Genomic DNA, 22,261 nt, shown 5'->3' with positions numbered 1-22,261 from the left:
GGAGCGCCTGGGAGGACCTGGAGGTGGGAAAATGGTGCAGATTATCTTCCAGCCTCGGATATTCACATATGGAGTCATTACACCTGTTGCCGAAGGCATCAATGGTGAAGCTGTGATTGATCTACCGGTTACAGCCTTGGCAGAGAAGCACTATTTCCTCTATTTTTTCATTTAAAATGAATGATATTTCAGGGTGGAATCTACAGTCAAACGTACTTTGCTATGACTTACTGGTTTAAATTGGCTTCATTTAAAAAAATCAAAGATTAAAAACGTTGCACCATAAAGGAATGTTTTCTTTGCTTAAATTAAAACATTTCTGCCCCCGGGTCTCCAATCTCTTGAGTAATAACCTCTAATTAATGTTCAACGGAAATCATTCCAAGCTACTAATATTAATAGTGTTGTAACAATTACAAGATCAGACATGATTACATTCCTGGCCACCCTATGCAAGATTACCAACAATGATCACCTCATAGCAGCGTTGCCGGCACTAATGCTAAAAAGGCTTTGTCAATTTAGAATACGGGTAATACATAACATCAGTAGCTGCAACGCCCCAGGCACCAAGTTATAATATTAGTAATAAGTCTCTCCAAAGCTGCAAGATTTATCACTCAAACATCAGCTTTTTTTTTTATTTAATAACAAATTTGATTGAAGTTTTTAGTACATCAAGGCCTGGAAAGCCTTCGCATGAATGCCTAGACCGAACTGCAACAGGTCTCGAAGATACCAATGTTGCGTAACTCAATAGAACAAGCATAAACAGAACACCACCCCCCAGAACCCTGCACATCATTGATACCCATGGCCTCATGTATCGTACAGAAAATAAGGACCCTCTACTACATCTCAGAGCCATACGATTGTACCTCCATCTCAATGAGGGGGTCAGCTGGCCGTACAGGGGATTACACAATGCCTCGATAATCTGCCCACAGCTTCCAGATCCTACCATGCTTCTGGGGGCAGCACCTCACCCAGAACACTGCGATCCCAACCCCCATGCACCTGTCCATGGCCCTCATCCACCCTCAAACATCAGCTTTAAATGTCTTTTGGAAATTACGAGTTATGAAATACAAACATGTTCCTCTCAAATACACACTGTTTGTTCAATGTTGCTCTACTTATATCAACTCAACTAAACAAAAGCTTCTAATTAAGCTGTTAGGGCTGCACACAGGAGAGCTACCTATATGCAAGTTGAAGAGCTACCAGTAGCTCAAGAGCTGCTCGCTGAAGAAGCCTGGGCTACATGGTGCAATGTTTGTGACCTCACATTATAGCACAGGTGACACCACAAAACAGATGACTTCACATATGAAAACAGCCACAGACAGCGAGACGATGCCGTGACCACAATTAGGGAAAGAGGGAAGGCAGCTTGCAACTCATTGCCGGTATTAGATAGTCACACAGGCATTAAATGAAATAGTAGGGCTGCAGATACATTCTAAGCAACAAGATATTCTCATGCAGAACTCAGAGAAAATAGGCTGTTATTTTCTACTCGCAAGAAACAGATTACATAAATGATACTGAAAATATAGGCTGCTACGCTTGCTCAAAGTCCCCCTGTCTCCAGCGTGGACCGAGCTGATGGCGTGGGCGAACAACAAGTCTCATGGTCCCAAATACCTGGTGGGTACAGCTAAAAAAAACCTCTGTCACCCACAGCCACTTGCCATTGCCTTGGCAAAAATAACATAAATCAACAACATACTAACACAACAATGCAAAACATAGAACAGCAATGGTGAAACACCACAAACACAATAACACAGTGATATCACCAGAATATTACACCTCATCTATCACATATTCGCTTCCATGACCATCACCCTTTCATTTCTACGCAGTATAGGGCCCCATTCTAAACTCCTCTATACTCTATGAGCAGCAGGCATTTATTCCTGAAAAAAATGTACACTTTCAGATTTGCTCGTTTAAATAGGGACCTCACTGGAGGTGCATATTGTATATCCCTTGTCCGTGAGGAGGGCACAGTGTTCGTTAAATACAGTGCCCTCCAGAGGAGCTCAGACATCCACCATGAACCAGAATTGAGTACTTAATAATATAAAATATATATCGGGTGACCTTAATGATGAGATTAAAAACATGGGGAAGAATATCCCCCGATAGCTCCTCTTGACATTATTCTGAGTTTTGACTTAGGACTTAGTGAAGCTAAAAGGTTTATGCTCCCCAGTGAAAATCCACAAACCCGCAACTTCTGCTTCTACGGTTTATGGTATAAACAATTGGTTCTGTCGGGTGTAGATTATCTCTTTAAACCATTAAACCAGTCATAGGTTTACTCACATGGAAAACAAATTATCAAAAACATCAAAAACAACACACATAGAGAGACCATAGAGGGTATTCAAAAGTTTTATAAATTACGTCATTTATAAATACCCACATTGATTTGCATGGCTGTCAAAACTTAACATAAAATGCGTTGCAATTTGTGACAAGGTGAATATGGTGCTCAGTGCTGTGGTGAAGGTGCACAATATATACAAAGTGAATTTCGCAGAACTGTCGTTTTTTAAGAACCCAGGAAAAACAACGATGTTTGAATAGCTCTGTAAGTTGAATGAATAAGTCTTGACACAGAGTCTTTCAACTGGTCCAGGGGATATGTCGACGTTTCAACCCAGGGAGCATTACTATATTAGTCAATGCGGGTCTTCATCAGGACAGGGACAATAGAGACAGCCTATGAAATAGTAAGGGTATTGGTCAGGTGTGTTGTAATGATGAATGCTAGGACTAATCGTAAGGGACAAGCAGGGAGTCAAGTGTACTGCCATTGGAGGACAGCTCTAGTGCTTGAAGTGACGTGTACTGCACATCATTGAGACAAATGGGGCCTTACCCAACCAATTAGCTATTAATACGACACTCCCTAGCTATTTGGCCACTTTGGTCCCACTCTTAACTGGTTTTAGTTTTAACCCCCTTTTAATAAAATCCTAGGAGATTGAATGGCTAAAACCATGACCTTTACTCATTTTGCACGTTATATAACAGACCGCGGCTCCTAATAATTATGGTTTTATGTACTCAATATACTGTAATTTATTTCGCAATGACTTTGATACATACCTGTGTATTTTGTGTTTTCATTCAATTACGATTACCTAATTGTTTTTATTTAAATTTGTTTAAAATGTTTAATTGATTTGAATTCGGTTTCTTATAATTAAGGCCAACGGTTTGATTCGCACCACCGATTTATGCAGGGCCTTGTAAGAGACCCACTGACAATTGTACATTGCAGATCACTCTAAGCATTAGAGCCGCCTACCAATGGCAGTACACGTCACTTCAAGCACTAGAGCTGTCCTCCAATGGCAGTACACTTGACTCCCTGCTTGTCCCTTACGATTAGTCCTAGCATTCATCATTACAACACACCTGACCAATACCCTTACTATTTCATAGGCTGTCTCTATTGTCCCTGTCCTGATGAAGACCCGCATTGACTAATATAGTAATGCTCCCTGGGTTGAAACGTCGACATATCCCCTGGACCAGTTGAAAGACTCTGTGTCAAGACTTATTCATTCAACTTACAGAGCTATTCAAACATCGTTGTTTTTTCTGGCCTCTTAAAAAACGACAGTTCTGCGAAATTCACTTTGTATATATTGTGCACCTTCACCACAGCACTGAGCACCATATTCACCTTGTCACAAATTGCAACGCATTTTATGTTACGTTTTGACAGCCATGCAAATCAATGTGGGTATTTATAAATGACGTAATTTATAAAACTTTTGAATACCCTCTATGGTCTCTCTATGTGTGTTGTTTTTGATGTTTTTGATAATTTGTTTTCCATGTGAGTAAACCTATGACTGGTTTAATGGTTTAAAGAGATAATCTACACCCGACAGAACCAATTGTTTATATTATATATTATTGCCCAGGTTCTGAGGGATACTGGGTTACCCCATTGTCACTATATTCTACGGTTTATGGGGCAGATTCTGCCTGTGACTTAAATAAGGAACTGCAGGATGGCTGTGTGAAGTGCAGCTTTTTTCAAACATACAGATATATATTTACACTGAAACAATGAGGCGTTTGTACCAGGAGCCAATAACAGCACCATATTAATAACAAATGTCACCATCTCAGGGTGAAGTGACACCAGGTTGGACTTGGCATCAATGACCAGTACTTTCCAACTCAGTGGAGGACAGTGCAACAATTAAAAGGGAGAGCAGGTTATCGGTGCCAACCATTCACTTGTAATGCAAAAAGTGGCACTTTCACCGGGCTCCTGAACAATGTGTCCAACACATCAAGAGGACTTTCAGAGCCTTTCCGCTCTGTGATCGCGCAGAACATTGGTCATGGCAGCAAGGACAGGGGCAGCAGCACCTGGACGGCCATCAAAGCGGTGCGAGAAAGAGGTGCGTCAACCATCAGCCACAGAACGTACAATAACACCAGTCTAAAGGCAGAAGTACCACTCGAAACCTGTGTCTAGCCCCTCAAATACATGCCTAACATTTGTAATCTATAAGGAAGTGCATACTTCCATTGTACAAAGCATCCGAAAGCCCCTTCTGAGGGACAAAAAAATAGGACCCCAACCTAAAATGTAATAATACAGGCAATGTTATCCTATACAGAACAATTCCAAGATCTCAGCAGACTTAGTAATCTCTTGGAATCACACTAGACTTTATTATATAAAGCCATTCAAAGGGGCAGACAAGCCAGTGAGTGTACCACAATGTACCAAACTGACTATGAGACGTCTGCCTTCCGCCTATTGTTGTCACCCTGGCTGCAATGCTGGGCAGCTCGATGGGTTTCAGGCCTTGTAACAGAAAATCCATTATAAATGTTCAAAATTCCAAGAAGCCCAAAAAACTGCCATCCAAAGTAAACAAGGATAACATTCAATATCCAAAGTGGAAAATTTTAGTGCTGATGAGCCGATTCATAAAGTCAGTTCAGGGGGGAGAAAGGCCCCCTATCTGGAAAACTGTCCCGTCGCAATCAAACATTTCAGTTGTTGGTGCTGGCATCAACTGGACCCACAGATTCATTTGATGGAACTGGGGAACTGAGTTACAAGGACAGGGTTTAGAAATGACTTCAAATGGTATTATCTCTCCACTACAGTCCTCCGCTCGTCCAACTGAGCTATCGAAGGCTCGTAAATGGTATTGTCTCTAAACTGTAATAAGACATCATTCAAATAGTTCTGGAATCAATATTACAGGCCTCAGCCAATGTAGCAATCTAGGTTAAAAAAAAAAACACTTTGTCCCTCTCGATTTGGAAATAGGCAGTTCTCTTCCAAAGGATCCTGATCAATAGCTATAAGCACTGAATAGTCCCGCCCATGTGCAGGGATCCCGAAAGACTTTAAAAAATAAATCTATTTATATATATCCAAATATACTAAACACATTTAACCCCATAAATCCATATTTGCGGCCTATAAAAGGCTTAGAAGCCAAATTTTATTTTATGTTCATTTTTTATAAGAGAAAACAATTCTTTTTAAAAGTCGCTATAAATAAGTGACCACAGAAAATCTTTCAAAAACCTTTTTTGTAAAAAGAAAATTAAAAATGAAGGAAGGACTGAATTAGCCAATATGCTGCTAGAAAAAGCTTATTTGACAAAACTGCCTTTAAGAACCTCACAGCACACCCAGCATCACACACATGCCCCACAGGTGACCGTTAGGTCAGTTCATTTGTCCGTCTTCTGGAAACAGGAGACTGGGGCACTAAAGTCTGCCTTTTTTGGCTAAAAACTGTGGAAAGCTTTCCTAAAACCTTGTTTAGACTTTTAATTCACATCTTTATTGGATTAGAGTTTTCTACATCTTTTCCTGACAGAAAGGAGTTATTTTTCCTGTTAGAACGCCTTCCCATTTAGTGAAGTGCCCTTCCCTTGGTGAGAAGATGGCACAAATAGATCCACACATGGTTTGTATTCACTGTCTTTCTGAAGATCACTGTCAAAAAAGTTCAATTTTTGGTATTCACAAAGGGCATTTACGAGTAGTAAATGCCCTTTGTGAATACCAAAAGTCGTAAAGTTAGACCTTCTTCTCAGTTTACCTTTGTGAATCTGCCCAAAGGGTTCACATAATCCAGCCTAGAAGTGATGAGTGCCTGAATGGCTGATTTTCTGGCTGAGAATGAGAAAATGCAGAGACTTTTTCAGAATGCGCTGCAGACCAAAGCAAGAGCCCACTACAAAATTAATTTGTGGTGGAAAGGAAAGATGGCCATCAAATTGGGCACGAAGATTTTTTACTACTCCACCCTGCTGGCCCAGCATGGAGGCACCATCCACACAAAAGATTTTCTAAATTGCCTGGAAGTTTTGACAGAAAAATAATAACTCAGATTTGCCGGCATTACATATAGACCAGTTCATACGGTGAAATATGTCGGGTGATAAATTGGTTTCAAGGAAACCTATGTATTTCTGAAATCGTCACAAGATATGAAGTTTAGGGGCGGTGGTTATTTGTATATCTCTGAATTTGTAGGTAGTCATGCCAGCATATGATTTAGAGGGTATTTTTCAAAATGTCTTCTTTCTTACACAATGGCTTACATTTGGAAGGCATAATTGCAGTGAAATCCAATTGGGAATAACAAATGTTCTACTATTCTATGCTCTCACATGTTTTCTGATACAAATGGTACCCCACTTGTGTGGATATGCCTACTGTCCGTGACAGGAAACATGCCAAAACACAACATGGACGCATCAAATTTTTCCACTGAAAACGGACTTTTTTTTCCCCGAAGTGGGTACCTGTGGATTTAAGGCCGTAGCTCAGTCGGCACCCTGGGAACCCTAGCAAACCTGCAAAGTTTTTAAAACAAGACACCTGGGGGAATCTAGGGTGGGGTGACTTGTGTGGCTTTTATCTGGTTTTATTATCCAGAAACCCTTGCAAACCTTGACTAAAAGAAAAACAAATTTTCCTCAAATTTATGTGATGGAAAGTTCTGGAATCAGCGGGGATCCACAAACTTCTTTCCACCCAGCATTTCCCCAAGTCTTGTGATAAAAATATTACCTCACTTGTGTGGGTAGGCCTAGTGCCCACAACAGGAAACGGCTCAAAACACAACATGGACACATCACATGTTTCCACTCAAAACGGACCCTTTTTTAGTAAAGGTGGTAGCTGTGGGGTTTGGGCCCCAGCTCAGCCTGCGCCTATTTAAACCTCACAAACCTGCACTCCAGACAGACAGGAGCATATGGCTTGAATGGCTCTTACACACACATATTGTGGGTAAAAAAACCTCGCACATCTTCCTTACAATTCTGTGATGGAAGCTTCCGGAATCTGTAGGAAGCCATGACATTTCTACCACCCAGTGTTACCTCACTTGTGCAGACAAAAAAAGCTGCCCCACACATGTGGTTGGGCCTAGTGTCCGCAAAGAAACGTAACAAACAGAGGTCAAAGTGAGTCCCCTGGCGAAGGCTCCCATTGACCTTGGTTTGATCCGTTACTGTCGTGGGCACTAGGCCCAGCCACACAAGTGGTGCAGCATTTTTATTGGTACAAGTGGGGTAATGCTAGGTGGTAGGAATTTAGTGGATTCCAGCATGTTCCAGAAGTTTCCATCACAGGCACATAAGGAAAAGCCGAGATTTCAGGCAAAGTTTGAGTTGTGAGTAAGAAAATTTTGTGGGATCCATGCAAGGCACACCACCCTGGAATCCTTTTGTTCTCTAGTTTTCAAAAATGTCTGCAGTTGGTAGGTTTTCATGGGTGGCGGCTGAGCACGGCCCAAAATCCCACAGCTATCCCTATCGCTAATCTCTCCATGTAGCCCTTTATGGCCTTTTATTTCGTGATCTCTTGGCCTACTCACACAAGTGTGGTACTGTTCTTATAGGGATACATGTGGGATCTCTCAAGGTGGTAGTATATTTTTGGCTCCCTACAGATTGCAGACGTTTTCCTCACAGAAATAAGAGGAAAATTTGTATTTTTTGTCAAAGTTTGAGGTTTGCAGGGCATTGTGGGCAAGAAAATGTTGTGGGATCCACACGAAGCACAACACCCTGTTCTTCCCCGGGTGTCTACTTTTCAGAATTGTCTGGGTCTGGCAGGTTTTCGCAGGTGGCAGCCTACCCAAGCCCAAAATGTGCAGCCATTCACCATTGCAACAGGAAATGGCCCAAACGCAACATGGACACATCACATTTTTTCACTCAAAACTTAGCCTTTTTTTTTTAGCAAAGGTGGTAACTGTGCGTCTAGTATGCTTTTTGCCCCCCCCCCCCCCATGAGGGAGCAGATTTGGGGTAATGACCACCAATTGCCACTGAAGTGGGGGCAGAAAGACTGTCAGCACATTTTGTTTGGGGATGGGAGCATGGCCATGCCAATGATGACCAGCCCCCACACCTATATTTAAAAAAAAAATAATAATCCTTGGTGTCTAGTGGGCTGTCCGCCCCACCGGGGAGGCAGATTGGGGGTAATTACCCCATCTACCCTTCAGGGGTAGAAAAACTGTCTGCCTTGTTATTGGGGTAGGGACATGACCATGCCCATAGTGGGCAGCCCCGATCCCTATATTTAGAAAAAAAAGTCTCTGGTATCTAGTGGGCTTCTTGCCCCAAGGGAGCAGATTGGGGGTAATCCTGGGGGGCAGACAGACTGTTATTAATTGTTTTGTGGAGTGAGGGCATGACTATGCCCATGAAGGGCTGCCCCCACCTCTATATTTAGTGGATTTTCTGACTCCCTGGGAGGAGGGGGGGTGCAGATCGGGGGTAATTACCCCCATTCGCCTCCCAGTGGGAGCAAAGTGTCTGATTTTGTAAGGTGCTTGGGGAGCACACATCTTTGCCCAATGGGGCACTCCCTCAAATTCCCTAGTGTCTAGTGGGTGGATCCCTGCTTGAGGATTGCTCCCCTATGGTGATCCGCAAGCAGGAATCCACAGGGCAGGGATATCATTGAAAAGGGGAGATTCTCCTCTTTCCCTAACAATACCTATCACACACCAATCAGTGCTCACGGGGTTGAGATATGCCCCCTGAACACTGATGAAGTAAAAGTAAAACAAGCCAATGGGCTTGTTTTAATTTCACTTTACTCTAATGGCGTCTGTGCGCCGTGCGTGCTGCTCGTCATTACACTAAACCAAAACAAAAGACTCAGGCTGCTCGGGAAGCTCTTCCTGAGCAGCCTGAGTTTAAAAAAGAATAAAGGACTCCCTCTGGTGTAGAGCACCTCAGGGGCCATTATCTGCCTCCAAAGTGTCAGCCAATGGCAGACAGACGCACTGGGAAGGTAGTGCAAGTGTCGCCCATTGACCGACACCCAGACTTAAGAGGTTAAAGTAAGCCCCAATAAACACTATACACAGCATCATGCTTATTAAATCAGTTCTCAAATTAACTAATATGCTTTTGGGTGGCTATAAAAACACCGCCGTAGAGGGAAATCTTTTAGTTGGTAAATATAATAAACTGGTTTGTGGAAACATTTTTTTTCTAGAATCCATGCTCCACTTCCACGCAGAGGCATCAGGCAATCAAAATCATTTAAAGAAGTAGGCATTAAAAAGGAATAGGATGGGGACATACATTGAGATTGTGCTTTCACTTCCAAATAAATAGTTCTCTGGCAACACTGTCAATAGTCAGGCTTCGGCATAACCTAGAGACAGATTTACTTCTCTCGCTAGTCAATATAATAAAAAAAAGTATAAATAAAAAATACAAATGCAAAAAGAACAAGTGATGGACGGAATGCTGAACAATGTCAAAAATTCACCCCCAGTACAGAGGTCTAAATCCATTGTTTTTTGCACACCGTGCCATTCCAGTTTAGACAAAGCCTTATGCAATTCATTATTCACCCTGACCAACATGGGAGCAGTCCATCCCGAACTGCCAAGCCATGTCCTCCCTGGACCGGAAGCAAGCATCCTGGGACCGGGTTCGGGGTATCACCCCTCATGGGCCAGGCCAGCTTGATTCCAGTGGCATGGTAAGCAAGGGACCCATGTCGGGGCATACTCTTTCCACTTAGGGTGACAAATGCAAAAAGAACAAGTGATTGACGGACTGGCGGCGAGTGGTTGAAATGTTTCAGCACTCCTTCCATAATCTGCTGTGTCTGATATGTTTGCCCTAAGTGGCCATGGGTACGCCCAGAAGTGGGTCCCTTGCTCCTTGTGCCACTGGATTCCAGCTAGCCTGGCTGATGAGGGGTGATATCCCGAACCCGGTCCTAGGATGCTTATTTCCATTCCAGGGAGGACCTGGTCTGGCAGTACGGTCTGGACTGTTCCATGAGGAGCAGGGTCAAGGCTGATTTGCAAATGGCTGGGTCCAAACTGGGGTGGCTTAGTGAGCAAAAGAATGATGGATTAAACCCAGATCTACGACGGAGGGTGAGCGGTTGAAAAGTTTCAGCACTCCGTCCATCCTCTTGTTGTGTTTGCTAAATAAAAAATACATTCATATATAAATAAATGGTGGTCCTTTGGGTCAGCCCTCTTTGTCTGTTGGTATGCCCAACTGTCATTCATATTTTCCTTTAACCCTCAACAGTAGACAACATGGGGTGATGGGTCAGTCATCTTCAGCCATGAGCTCAATCTGAACTGTGCCTGATGGCATGTTTCACTTATCTCATGTTCATATGCATCTATAAAAAAGTGTATTGTGGACCTGATAATGCTTTTCCCGTTTGATTCCTGATCATTTTTAGTTATACTTGTGTATTAAACTATGCCTTTAGGTTACAATAAATTCCTTTCCAACACTACTTCTTTGCACCAATAAAAAGAACCTTTTCCTGCGATATGCATTAAAACTAAAAAGGATTTCTAACTTAAAAATGTTTTTGTACGCCTATTGCGCTCATGTTTAGACGGCACGACAGCATGCATTTTTTTCCTTCATTTTTATTTTTTGTGGAACATGTTCCCAATCTAAAACACTATTGCACTAGCTTCCCAGGGCAAACTTATTAGCTTTGCAAATAATTATTTAAATGGTGTATTGGTGTTGATGGTGCTGACTTTTCCCTTCTCCGTCGTTTATTCTGTGTCCGAAATATCCTTCTTTCTTTAGTGGATGCTCCTTTGGTATTGACAACTTTTCGATACAGGTCTTCTTTTCATTCAGTAGTCCTAGGACCTCGGTTGTCAGTAATGGCGACCAAGACATCCTGCATTATATCAAGAGTTGAGTGTTGGGGGCGGCTCCCACAAGGAGCCAGCGACTGGACGCAGCAAAGGTTCTCTATTTCCCCTGTGTTACTAACAGCTTCCTCTACTTCAAGTAAGTGCACTTATATCGCCTTTAAAACAAAGGAAGGCGCACATACCACCCACAATACACCAGGAACTGCCCTGTTTGGACAAGAGCGGAACACACCATTTACACTTCCTTGTTTGGAAAATCATTTCTGTAAAAACACAGAGGACAGCTCTCTATCTGGCAAGCCAACACGGGCAACAGGGCGACTCAAAGACCCTCTTTCAACTTTTAACGTAATAGGAAAGTGCTACGGGCAAAAAGGGGCTTTCGCTTCAAGGCAAATTGTTTTGAAAGAAGGACTACGCAAGCTAGCAGGCAGAGATTGAGGCCACAAGCATGCAAGGTACAATAACTCGCTTGGGTCATCCGTCTTGGTGGCAGTCCATTGTATGCTGCAAAAGTGAACTCATGTGCAACCAACAGCTGAAATATGAGCATATAAAAGGGTCTAATGCCTGTGACATGACCCAGCTAATTCACAGTACACTGAAAAATGACCCTAGATTTGGCAGCCTTGTTTCACCTCCACTTTTCAGCCAACATATTTTCCTTACCTCCTGCTCCGTGTCTAATGGACGGATTCTTTTGCGGTCCATTTGAAAATCATCATCGCCATGTCCTTCACAGGACTGTTTCTTGGCAAATAATTTGGAAGCAAGAGTAGGCTTTGTGCCACTTGCATCTGAAACAGAAACAAAGTACAAGTAAGGTAACAAGGTCACGGTCAGTAATCTTATTGAAGCAGCACAACAACAGGGTGCATTTGTTGGAACTACAGCTGCAAAGTAGACCCACGTTATGTTGGACGGTTTCGGAAAGCTCTAGGGTTTTAGCCAACACTGCCATAAAATGCTAAAGCCTCTACGTTGGATCACACATACAACAGTAGAGCACGACTAGAGGTCTCAAAGTAGTGTGCAGTGCTTCAGACTCCAAAGCCAAGCCTGGCTGAAAGTGTCAGGTAAGACTCCATCTCACTAGGGGGCACCACTTATGCAAATTCTAAACGTCAATCAAAATGAAACTGCATGCTGTGTGCTCAATTTCACCCACATGGTAAAGGTGCATCAAATGACCCGCCTTCTGTTTACAGGGGGCCACACGTTTCTAAATAAAATCACATGCTTTCCACCCCCTTCAAATGTGAAAGGGCTGAGAACCAGAATGCGGAATCGCATACTAGGGCTCATGACGATTTAATTTACTGTAAGCCCGTCGTAAAGTGGTGCTACATATACCTATGGCCTGTGAATTAAAGGCAAGTGGGCCTGCAGCACCTATTGTGCCACCCACTTTTTCTTTAATCATTCTTTATTAAAATTTTACATTTTACAATAAATTCTAAAAATGTGTCTGCAACATTTTTGTAATAATCTGCTTTACATCGATATGTAGATATGAAAGAATACAATACAATTTTCGTATCTATATATATCACAAGTATCTCTGCCGATGCAGCTATTGGTTGATAACTGTACATATGGGTGAGAGTTGTTCCATACCCCATTTGCAAGGCATTACCCAATTCATAGCATATAAGCAAAAGAATAAAGAAAAATATTAATATTAGTTTGATAATGCCACCCACCCAGGTAGCCCTGCAAACATGTGTCAGGCCTTCCATCGCAGCCTATGTGTGTAGTTTTAAACTGCCATTTTGGCCTGGCAAAATAAACCTCTTGCCATGCCCAAACCGTCCTTTTTAATACATATATGCCACCCCTAAGGTAGACCCTGAACAGTCAAGAGGGCAGGGTGCAATGTATTTAAAAAGTGGGACCTGTACTTTTAAGTTTTATATGTCCTGGTAGTGAAAAACGAGGTTTTTCACTACGAGGTTTTTCACTACTGCAAGACCTACCACTCCCTTAGGATAACATTAGATTACCTTATTTTTCAAAACTTATATGGTTTTATTGAGCTAATGCCACTTGGCTAACACTCCTCCTCGAAAAAGTGTTCCAGTACCACTGCTCACAAGGCTACTGGGGCCCGTATTGGGACGTATTTAAAAAATATAGTGCTTTTGCTTCAGAACTACAGCATAATTAATAACTAAAATTTCAGTTTGTGAACTGCAAAAGGCGTTTATGAAAAAACTGCCTCACTTTATATCAGCCACACAAACCTATTCTAAAAGTTTGTGAACTTACTAATTGTGACGGGACACTAAGGGCGGCTCAGGGGGCCCCGGAAAACACTGACTGGTGGACTCCCGTGTCACGGGCTTCTAACCTTTTCCCCTCTCAACAGGACGAGTGGGCATCGGATACCGAAGATCAACTCCTGTCTGCCCCTGTGGTGCCCTTTAACTGGGAGGCTCCGCAACCGCAAGGACCGCCCCTAAATGACGTCACGGAGCTCGGATCACCAAAAGGGGAGGAACCAGGAAGTCGACGGACGGCGATTCCAGGTGGAGGCGAGCGGAGCGAGGAGAGAGACGAAGAAGCGGACGAGACCAGAAAGCAAGAGCAGGAGGAGAAACGAGGAGCAAGAGGCGAGAGGACCCTCAGCTACGGATACGGCGAAGCACCCGGCCACGTTCCCAGGGGAGGAGCGTGGCTTGGACAGGTACGGGACCGAGTAGCGGGGTGGACAGGGAGGAGGGAGTGGCCGCGGTAAACCACCTGCTTCTCTGTGCACAAACCCTCCCCGTCTTTCTATTCGTTATTTCCCTCACCTTTTTCCAGACACGCGAGTAGACCTGTTTTGTTACACAAAAGGTGATTCCTCACTCCCTGGCCCTGGTGGTAGACGTGGCGCGCCGCTATAGCCAAACTAATACCGTCCCTTATTCTTTTCTTCTGGAGAACACCGGGAGACGACCCCGAGACAACAGAGGAGGCGGACCCCGGGAACCTGACGAGCCAAGAGGCCCACGGCGCTGTGAACACCGCGGATCCCGCCCGCTTCGCAAAGGAGAGAATAACCAGCCGGACTAAGCGCAAACTTATTTCAATAAAACCCAAGCTACCCAGATCTCGTGTAGTGTCCCTCCTTGAGAATCCGTCACACTAATATTTTTTAAATACTCAGTCCCAAAGTGGTCACTGAGGACAGGTGACTGGGGGCTGAGTGCGTATTTTTTCCATGTCCTGTGCCAAGTGCACACTCCACAAGGCCTTTGGCTGTGCACAGAGTCTACTGTGGCAAGGGAATAGGTGCAGCCCACTGTTGAAGGCCAGGCTCTTTAGGTTTGGAGACTTAAGGAATGGATGAAGGGTGTGGTCAGAAAACATGCCTTGCTTCTAGTAATCACTATACATGATCAGACTCTGTCCACTTTGGGTTTTGGAGGCACATGGACACTGGGCATGTCCTTTGCCTACAGTCTGCACACCCTACGTGTTTTAGGTTTTGAGGCACAGGGACACATTATTTTCTTTACTTCACATTTTTATACACCGCAACTCTAGCTAAGATAAGTTAAGTAGAATAGTGTGGATCAGGAGGAAAATAAGAATAGGGAAAGGTGGTTATGGGTCAAAACAGAGTTTAAACAGGTAGGTTTTTGTTTTTGGAGGGTTGGAAAAAGGTCCCCAAGACATCAGAGGTCTTTGGAAAGAGAGTTTATTCCAGAAGGTTGGCGCTGCACAGAAGAATGCCTAGGTGGCAACTGAGAGGGATGTTAAATTATTAGTTTCAAGTCTAAAGATCTCCTTGCTTCTGAGGGTTTTAGATCCTCTTAAGATTATTAAGGCAGCTAATGAGAAGTAGGCTTGTTTGTGCACAAGTAGATTTAAACATGATGCAGCACGTTTGAATTTAATTTTCGCTTCAACTAGAAGCCAATTTAATTCATAATCAATAGTTGTGATGTGGTCAAATTTCTTAGCCCCAGAAATGAGTCTTGCAACATAGTTCAACAAAGCTCCCAGGGGATCCAAGGCGAAAGTGTAGACACTTGTCAGAATTGAGCACCCGTAATCCAGCCCTGTAATGAAGAGACCCTGGATGACTATGCAAAAGCCTTTAGGTTGGAGTAGGGGATATTGTTTTTTCCAGGAGAGGAGATTAGCTCTCACTTATTTTAATGTGTGGTGACATGGAAAGGAGTCGGTCTTGCCAGATGCCATAGGCTTACTTTAATTGGTGAAAGTGAGACAAAAGGGAGAAAAGTGCAGTCACAATAGCCATTTGTGCTTACTTAAGGAATGGATGAAGGGTGTGGTCAGAAAACATGCCTTGCTTCTAGTAATCGCTATACATGATCAGACTCTGTCCACTTTGGGTTTTGGAGGCACATGGACACTGGCCATGTCCTTTGCCTACAGTCTGCCCACCCTACGTGTATTAGGTTTTGAGGCACAGGGACACATTTTTTTCTTTACTTCACATTTTTATACACCGCAACTCTAGCTAAGATAAGTTAAGTAGAATAGTGTGGATCAGGAGGAAAATAAGAATAGGGAAAGGTGGTTATGGGTCAAAACAGAGTTTAAACAGGTAGGTTTTTGTTTTTGGAGGGTTGGAAAAAGGTCCCCAAGACATCAGAGGTCTTTGGAAAGAGAGTTTATTCCAGAAGGTTGGCGCTGCACAGAAGAATGCCTAGGTGGCAACTGAGAGGGATGTTAAATTATTAGTTTCAAGTCTAAAAATCTCCTTGCTTCTGAGGGTTTTTGATCCTCTTAAGATTATTAAGGCAGCTAATGAGAAGTAGGCTTGTTTGTGCACAAGTAGATTTAAACATGATGCAGCACGTTTGAATTTAATTTTCGCTTCAACTAGAAGCCAATGTAACTCATAATAAATAGTTGTGATGTGGTCAAATTTCTTAGCCCCAGAAATGAGTCTTGCAACATAGTTCAACAAAGCTCCCAGGGGATCCAAGGCGAAAGTGTAGACACTTGTCAGAATTGAGCACCCGTAATCCAGCCCTGTAATGAAGAGACCCTGGATGACTATGCAAAAGCCTTTAGGTTGGAGTAGGGGATATTGTTTTTTCCAGGAGAGGAGATTAGCTCTCACTTATTTTAATGTGTGGTGACATGGAAAGGAGTCGGTCTTGCCAGATGCCATAGGCTTACTTTAATTGGTGAAAGTGAGGCAAAAGGGAGAAAAGTGCAGTCACAATAGCCATTTGTGGTTACATCTATAATTATGGTAGTGGCAAAAATGAATGAACTCTATCTTGCTAGGGTTAAGTTTAACAAGGTTTTTTGACATACAGGCTCTTAAATACGATGTCGGTCAGAGATGCCTCCGACCGACACGGTTTCAGGGAAGGAACTGCCCGACCTTAGGTCGGCGGTTCCGACAACCCCATTAGGATGTGACCGCACATCGTGCAGTCGCAAACCTCCATTTTTCAATAGGAGCTGGTGCGGCGGGCTGAAATTATACCAGCTCCTAGTGAAAAAGGGAAGTTTGTACACATCCCAGCACTGTGTGACAGGCTACTCACGGCCCTTGAGCCCATCAGAACCAAGTCGGATTCCACTGCCGGTTTAAACTCCGACCGCCATCATCCTAATGCGGTGGGCGGAGTTCAAATCTACCATCTCAGCCGGAGGCTTTCCGACACATATCATAATTAGGCCCACAGTTGTGAAGTTTCGAAAGGCAGATTTTCAGAACACAAACATCATAAGAGAAGAGTTTCAGATTCATTTGGGAGTCATCCGCATATCGGTGGATTGTGACACCCACACTTTTTAAACAATCTCTCAGTGGTTCCATACCTAAATTAGAACCAAGGAGTGAACAGGAATGAACTTCGGGGAACACTGCAAAAGATAAGTTCTGGGTCAGAACCAACATGTTATTGTGTGTTTAGTGGCCACTTCACATTATCAAAGGCCATGCACAGTGAATCTGGAGACAAAGTGACTGGTCACAGGGTATGGCCTTTGGTCACGACCTGTGATTAGTGCCTGCTAGGGATGGCCAAAGACCCTGCATAGCAGCTTTAGCTCTTGGCACAGGAGGATAGTGCGCAATACATGGGTGAAGGCCATGTCCTTTACCCAGTGGCCGCTGCACACAGTCTAATCTGTGAGTGCCTGTTCTATTCTGTGGGCAGGAACTGATAGAGGATGTGGTCTAAGAGGGCAGTCGACCTCAAATCTGGTAAAACGGGTTCGAGTCTCTGCAATGACGCTCAACATCCTGTGATTCTGGGCAAATCACTTTATCTCCAAGTGCCTAACAAAAATTCATGTGTCCTTGTGTAACGCAACTGGTGCTCATGTAAAGCGCCTGATATCTGATGCCTTCGGGTCAAGTGTACGCTGGGGAAAAATTTATGTAGCAGGCTAAATATTAGGTGCCACGCCTTGTACATTTGGCTCTGGCCTGTGGACTCTGAGTGTACACCCTGCAATTAACACCCTTTCCTCCACAGCCTACTGTGCATGTCCTTTAGAAGTGCCACGAGGGTTAAGGTGTGGTATAGTTAGGCTGTCCGGTTTTAGGTTTAAACCTATAATAACTGATAAAACCCCACTAAAAGAGAAATAGCCCTCACCAGTGAAAACATATAAACACTGAAAAAACACCTGCACAACCACAAACTAAATGCAATTCAAAGAAAGGAAAAAGAGAGTGAAAGAGTCATTTTCTTTCTTCCTGAAGGGGCCAATACAATGTAACTTTGTTATACAAGCTAGCAGTAAGAAAGTCTGGGCCAGCATTAGTCTGCTTGAGTTTTATTGTTTAGGGATGCCACTAAAATATTGTTTTGTGGTCTTTGGTCTAAAGATGCAGGTTTTAAAAGCATGTTTTAGGGCTTGTTTAATTATTGTATAAACTGTAGAGAATCAGGAAATATCTCAATCATATTTGATATTTTGGCTGCGTTTGGCTCTTTCACTGATAGGTAAAATAGCTAGTTTCACAAGAATCTCTCCTAATATGTGTCATCCCATTTACCCAAAGAGAATGGGTAAAAACCCTTAATACATCAGCTCCCACTTTCTAGTGAGTCAGTATTGATAGTAGGCGAATTGTCAACACCTCAGTCTTTAAACATTCAATGCAAGGTATAGTGACAAGTATATGTTAAAAGAGTGCTATCAGCAAGCATCTGGGAAAGTGGTTAAAACATGACACAAGACTTTTAGAAAACATGGCCACTGTGTCACTTGGAATGCTTAGCAAAAAAGGTTCTTTCCAAGTTCAACAAAGATTGGAGTGATATTGTTTGTATTTGCATTGATTCAGCTACGTATATGAAAAAGTTTTGTGATGACCTATCAAAATTGATACCTGAGCTGAAGTGCTCCCTGTAAGAGATCCTTGCCACTTGTTAGATGGTATGCTGAAAGCATCCTTACAATCTTCAGAGTTAATGAGTAATGCTATTGACTTTTTAGTCCATTCCGGTGCACTGTTGTCTCATGCACAAGAACTAAAATGTAAATATCATTTTGTGCTTTGTGTGGCATCAAAGAAAGAGTCATCCCAACTGCGTCCCTTAGCTGATGGTTCTCAGTCCAAGGGGCTATGAATGCTATATTATCCATCTGGAAACTGTTTACAGAATGTTTGCTGAGTGAGGATGCTAAAGGCAAGAAATGTGAGGATCTTTGGTCACATATTGATAGGGATGTGAAAAAGTACACTATACTGCATTCTTAGATGTTTACAGGAAAACATAACTGCTGTAGTGAACATAATAAAAAAACTAAAGTCGGAAGACACCCTTGTCTGACAAGTGTTCAGCATAATTGGTGTAGATGTGAAACATCTCCTTCAGAGTAGGCGGGGCGACACCTTTAGTAACTGTACTGCAACATGTTAGAGTGCTTGCCACTTTGTAAGTAAAGCAATAGTAAAGAGCAATTCAGGAACTTTTATTTTACAATGTATGAGAAATGACTTGCAATGATGCATAGAAATGTCCCTTCACCACCAATGGCATTTGAAGTCAATGAAACCTCACTGTGGTACCGCTTCGATAACTCTGATGGCATAAGCGCCCAGATCAGCTCAAATGTTGCAGAACCTGCCCTGAGAATCACAATCTTCATGTGAACCAGTATTGGCATGGAATGCTATGTCAGTGGCCAGAGTTAAATTGTGTACTGGCTGTTTTGGTGTTGCCCATCTCAAGTGCCAATGTTGAGAGGGCCTTTTCACAGAAGTTTACATGGGAAGGAAAGACCGAGCATACATGACCAAAGACTCACTGAAGAAGTATTGTATGGCGTACTACAATAAGTTTAATTTTCAAAAATCTATTTGGACCTCATATACACTATACTTACACTGTCTATATACCATGCTCTATCAGTGCAGAAAGCAAGCAATAATAAAAGCAAAACATTCTATAAACACCGGAAAAACACTGTTTCAGTAGTTTTTAAGGGCACGACAATGTGAAACCACTGATAACCACTGTTTTTTGAGGTATTGAAATCACTTGAAAACACTGAAAAAACCCCACCAGAATTTACCAACAATAGAAACTGAAAACAGGAAAGCCTAGGTATAGTGGACACAGAGAATGGATGTGCCCAGTGTGTTGAACCAGACATTCCTCTATGTCTTGGGCTCATTAACCCCCCGCCTGGATTCTGATGGGTTTATCCTTAGTTGTGACTTAAGCCTAGGCCCTGTGTTCAGATTCTGTAAGACAGAATATACACTTAAGCTCCCCAAAATATTTTCAGTAATGTCAATGTTGATGAGACATACAATGTCACCAGTTATCACACCTTAAATATTGTGCACGGCCATAAGCAGTCCATTGGGGGTTATGTTTGTGTAGCAACTTTAAGATGGAACACTGTCAAGGCAAGTGAAGTTTTTGGGGTATTGTCATCTGATTTCTTACAAGACAAACTTTATTTCAAACTGAGATTTTTCCCAGTGACTCTATCCTTTCGTGTACATAGGGAGGGACAGAGCAAGAGAGAAAGTGAAACAATGAGAAAGAGAGGTAAAGTGTGAAAGAAAAAGTAAACAGAGAGAAACGGACATGGAAAGAACGATAGGTAGAGGGGAAGTACTGAAAAAGGCAGATAGCAAGGGGTGTACACACGATGAACTATTAGACAGAAGGTTTGTAAACAGCACCATAATCTCGAAATATTATTAAAAAAGTTTTAAAATGGCAGAAATTCTCTAAAACAAGAGGACGGTATCATTATTTAACTTATAGACATTCAAACCAATGATAATGAGGATAGGATTGGTGTACTATGTTATAATAATAATTAAAAGAGTTCTGGTGACAAGATGATAAATTGAAGGTCTAGAGGACAGATACTCAATGTACAGCCAGGGGGCCGCCTGCGGCCCTCCTGACCTTTACAAGTGGCCACCTAGTTAACAGAAGCTCTGGGCTGCTGTTTAGTCGTCTCAGCACTAGCAATAAATAGATGCTAAATAAACTGGGGAACATTTATTTGAATGTTAATTTGTGTTAAAGAAAGGCAGTAGCTTGAGAGTCCTGCAATGCTCAACTTTAAGAACATCTTTATTTTTAAAGACATCGTGCAGCAAAAGTGTGGAAATAAGATAGTCTCTTAAAAATTAAAAAAGTGTGTTTAATTTACCTGCAGAACCTTTTAACCTTACTTTATCAGATTAGATCAGTGCATTGACCAATATTAATTTAAAAGTGATGGTTTTCAAATGTGAATTTATAAACATTATTTCTTCCCTCTACCCTGACAATAATGCCAATGGTGAACTAAAGAGGCAAATCAGTTGTTATGTGCACTCTTTGGGTGACCTGGGTTCCTATTATAAATGAACAACATTATATTTTATTAAATCAAAAACAGGAGAACGTTTTGTTTAATGCACATCCTTAAATAATTTGTGATAATGAAGAAAAAGGAGGGAAAGTGATTAATCCTAGGTATTCTGGTTTCACATTATGCAATTATGCTTCACTTCACCTACCTTAATGCCAACTCCATACCGCCTAACCTCTACCTCGATGGTCACATTACAGACCAAACTTGTGGCCCCTTGGAAAATGTTTGTGAGCACCCATGGTCTAGAGCATGTGAAAATTCTGACAAAGCGTACATCACGTTTATACATTTTTGTAGATTATATGTGGTTCGGCTGGCTTATTTCAAATATGAAATGTTTGTTGAAAGTTAAAGACTATATCCTATTTCGTGGTCTGTAGTAAAGGAACATAAAAATATACTTAGGTTAGTCAAAAGGTAAGGTTTTAACAAAGACACTGTTTGTTACATAAAACGGAAAAGTTAGGTACCTGTAACAACAGTTCTCCAGGGTAAGGAATCTGTCCCAGATCCCTCCTCTTTTGAATCATTCCCAGCCTTAAATCTGGACCTCAAAAATAACCCACAATTGTATTTTACATTTAAACAACAACACAAAAATGTTTAGTTTGCTTCTAGTTTTTTTTTAACATATATTATTTTTCATAATATAAAATGAAAGTAAAAAAAGTTTTAACTAAAGAAGTAAGACTGGCTCCTTAAATGTTGTTATTTAAGGTAAGTGGAACCTACCTTTTTCTGAGAGATCTCAGCTGCTGAAACTATTTTACTGCAGGGTTTTCAGCATTGGAACTGTAACCAACCTCAATTAAGGGGTGGTAGGAAGGGCCAGTTATTAATTTGGGAAAAACTATTGTTATAGATAACTAACCTTTCCTTTTCCAAGTAGGGACCCTCCCCAGATTCATAACAAATTCCAAAAAGAACCTCAATGCAAAATGACGAGGATGAATGGAGACTGCATAACTAAAAGATATATAAGGGGCGTCTGGTCAACTTACGAATCATACTCCGTGTCACAAATCTATAACAAACACAATAGGTATGAACCAATGATGAGGGTGCAGCTCTACATATATCAGTTAAAGGAATGCTATGAATTAGTGTCACATTATCAGTTCTAGGACCAGTCAAATTGGGACTTGGAATCGTTTGAAGAGCCCAGGTATCTTTTTCGCAGTGCAACTGTAAGGATCTGACAATCCATACAGATCACATTATGACTTCCAAAATAATCA

At 42.2% G+C, this 22,261-nt stretch overlaps 1 protein-coding gene across 2 annotated transcripts in view; it reads right to left on the bottom strand.

Annotated features, from left to right (window-relative positions):
* Positions 1 to 22,261, bottom strand: part of BRIP1 (BRCA1 interacting DNA helicase 1) — a 1,188,160-nt gene that overhangs the window by 1,023,718 nt on the left and 142,181 nt on the right. For both annotated transcript variants that reach the window (XM_085649424.1, XM_085649423.1), the window contains exon 5: positions 11,871 to 11,998. In XM_085649424.1, coding sequence (XP_085505550.1) covers positions 11,871 to 11,998 — 128 coding nt within the window. The remainder of the gene's footprint in view (positions 1 to 11,870; positions 11,999 to 22,261) is intronic.

This window comes from Triturus cristatus, chromosome 3_2 (genome assembly GCF_964204655.1).
Source record: "Triturus cristatus chromosome 3_2, aTriCri1.1, whole genome shotgun sequence".
NCBI lineage: Eukaryota > Metazoa > Chordata > Amphibia > Caudata > Salamandridae > Triturus > Triturus cristatus.
The sequence above is the reverse complement of the archived record's forward strand: the minus strand, read 5'-3'. Positions and strand labels throughout refer to the sequence as shown.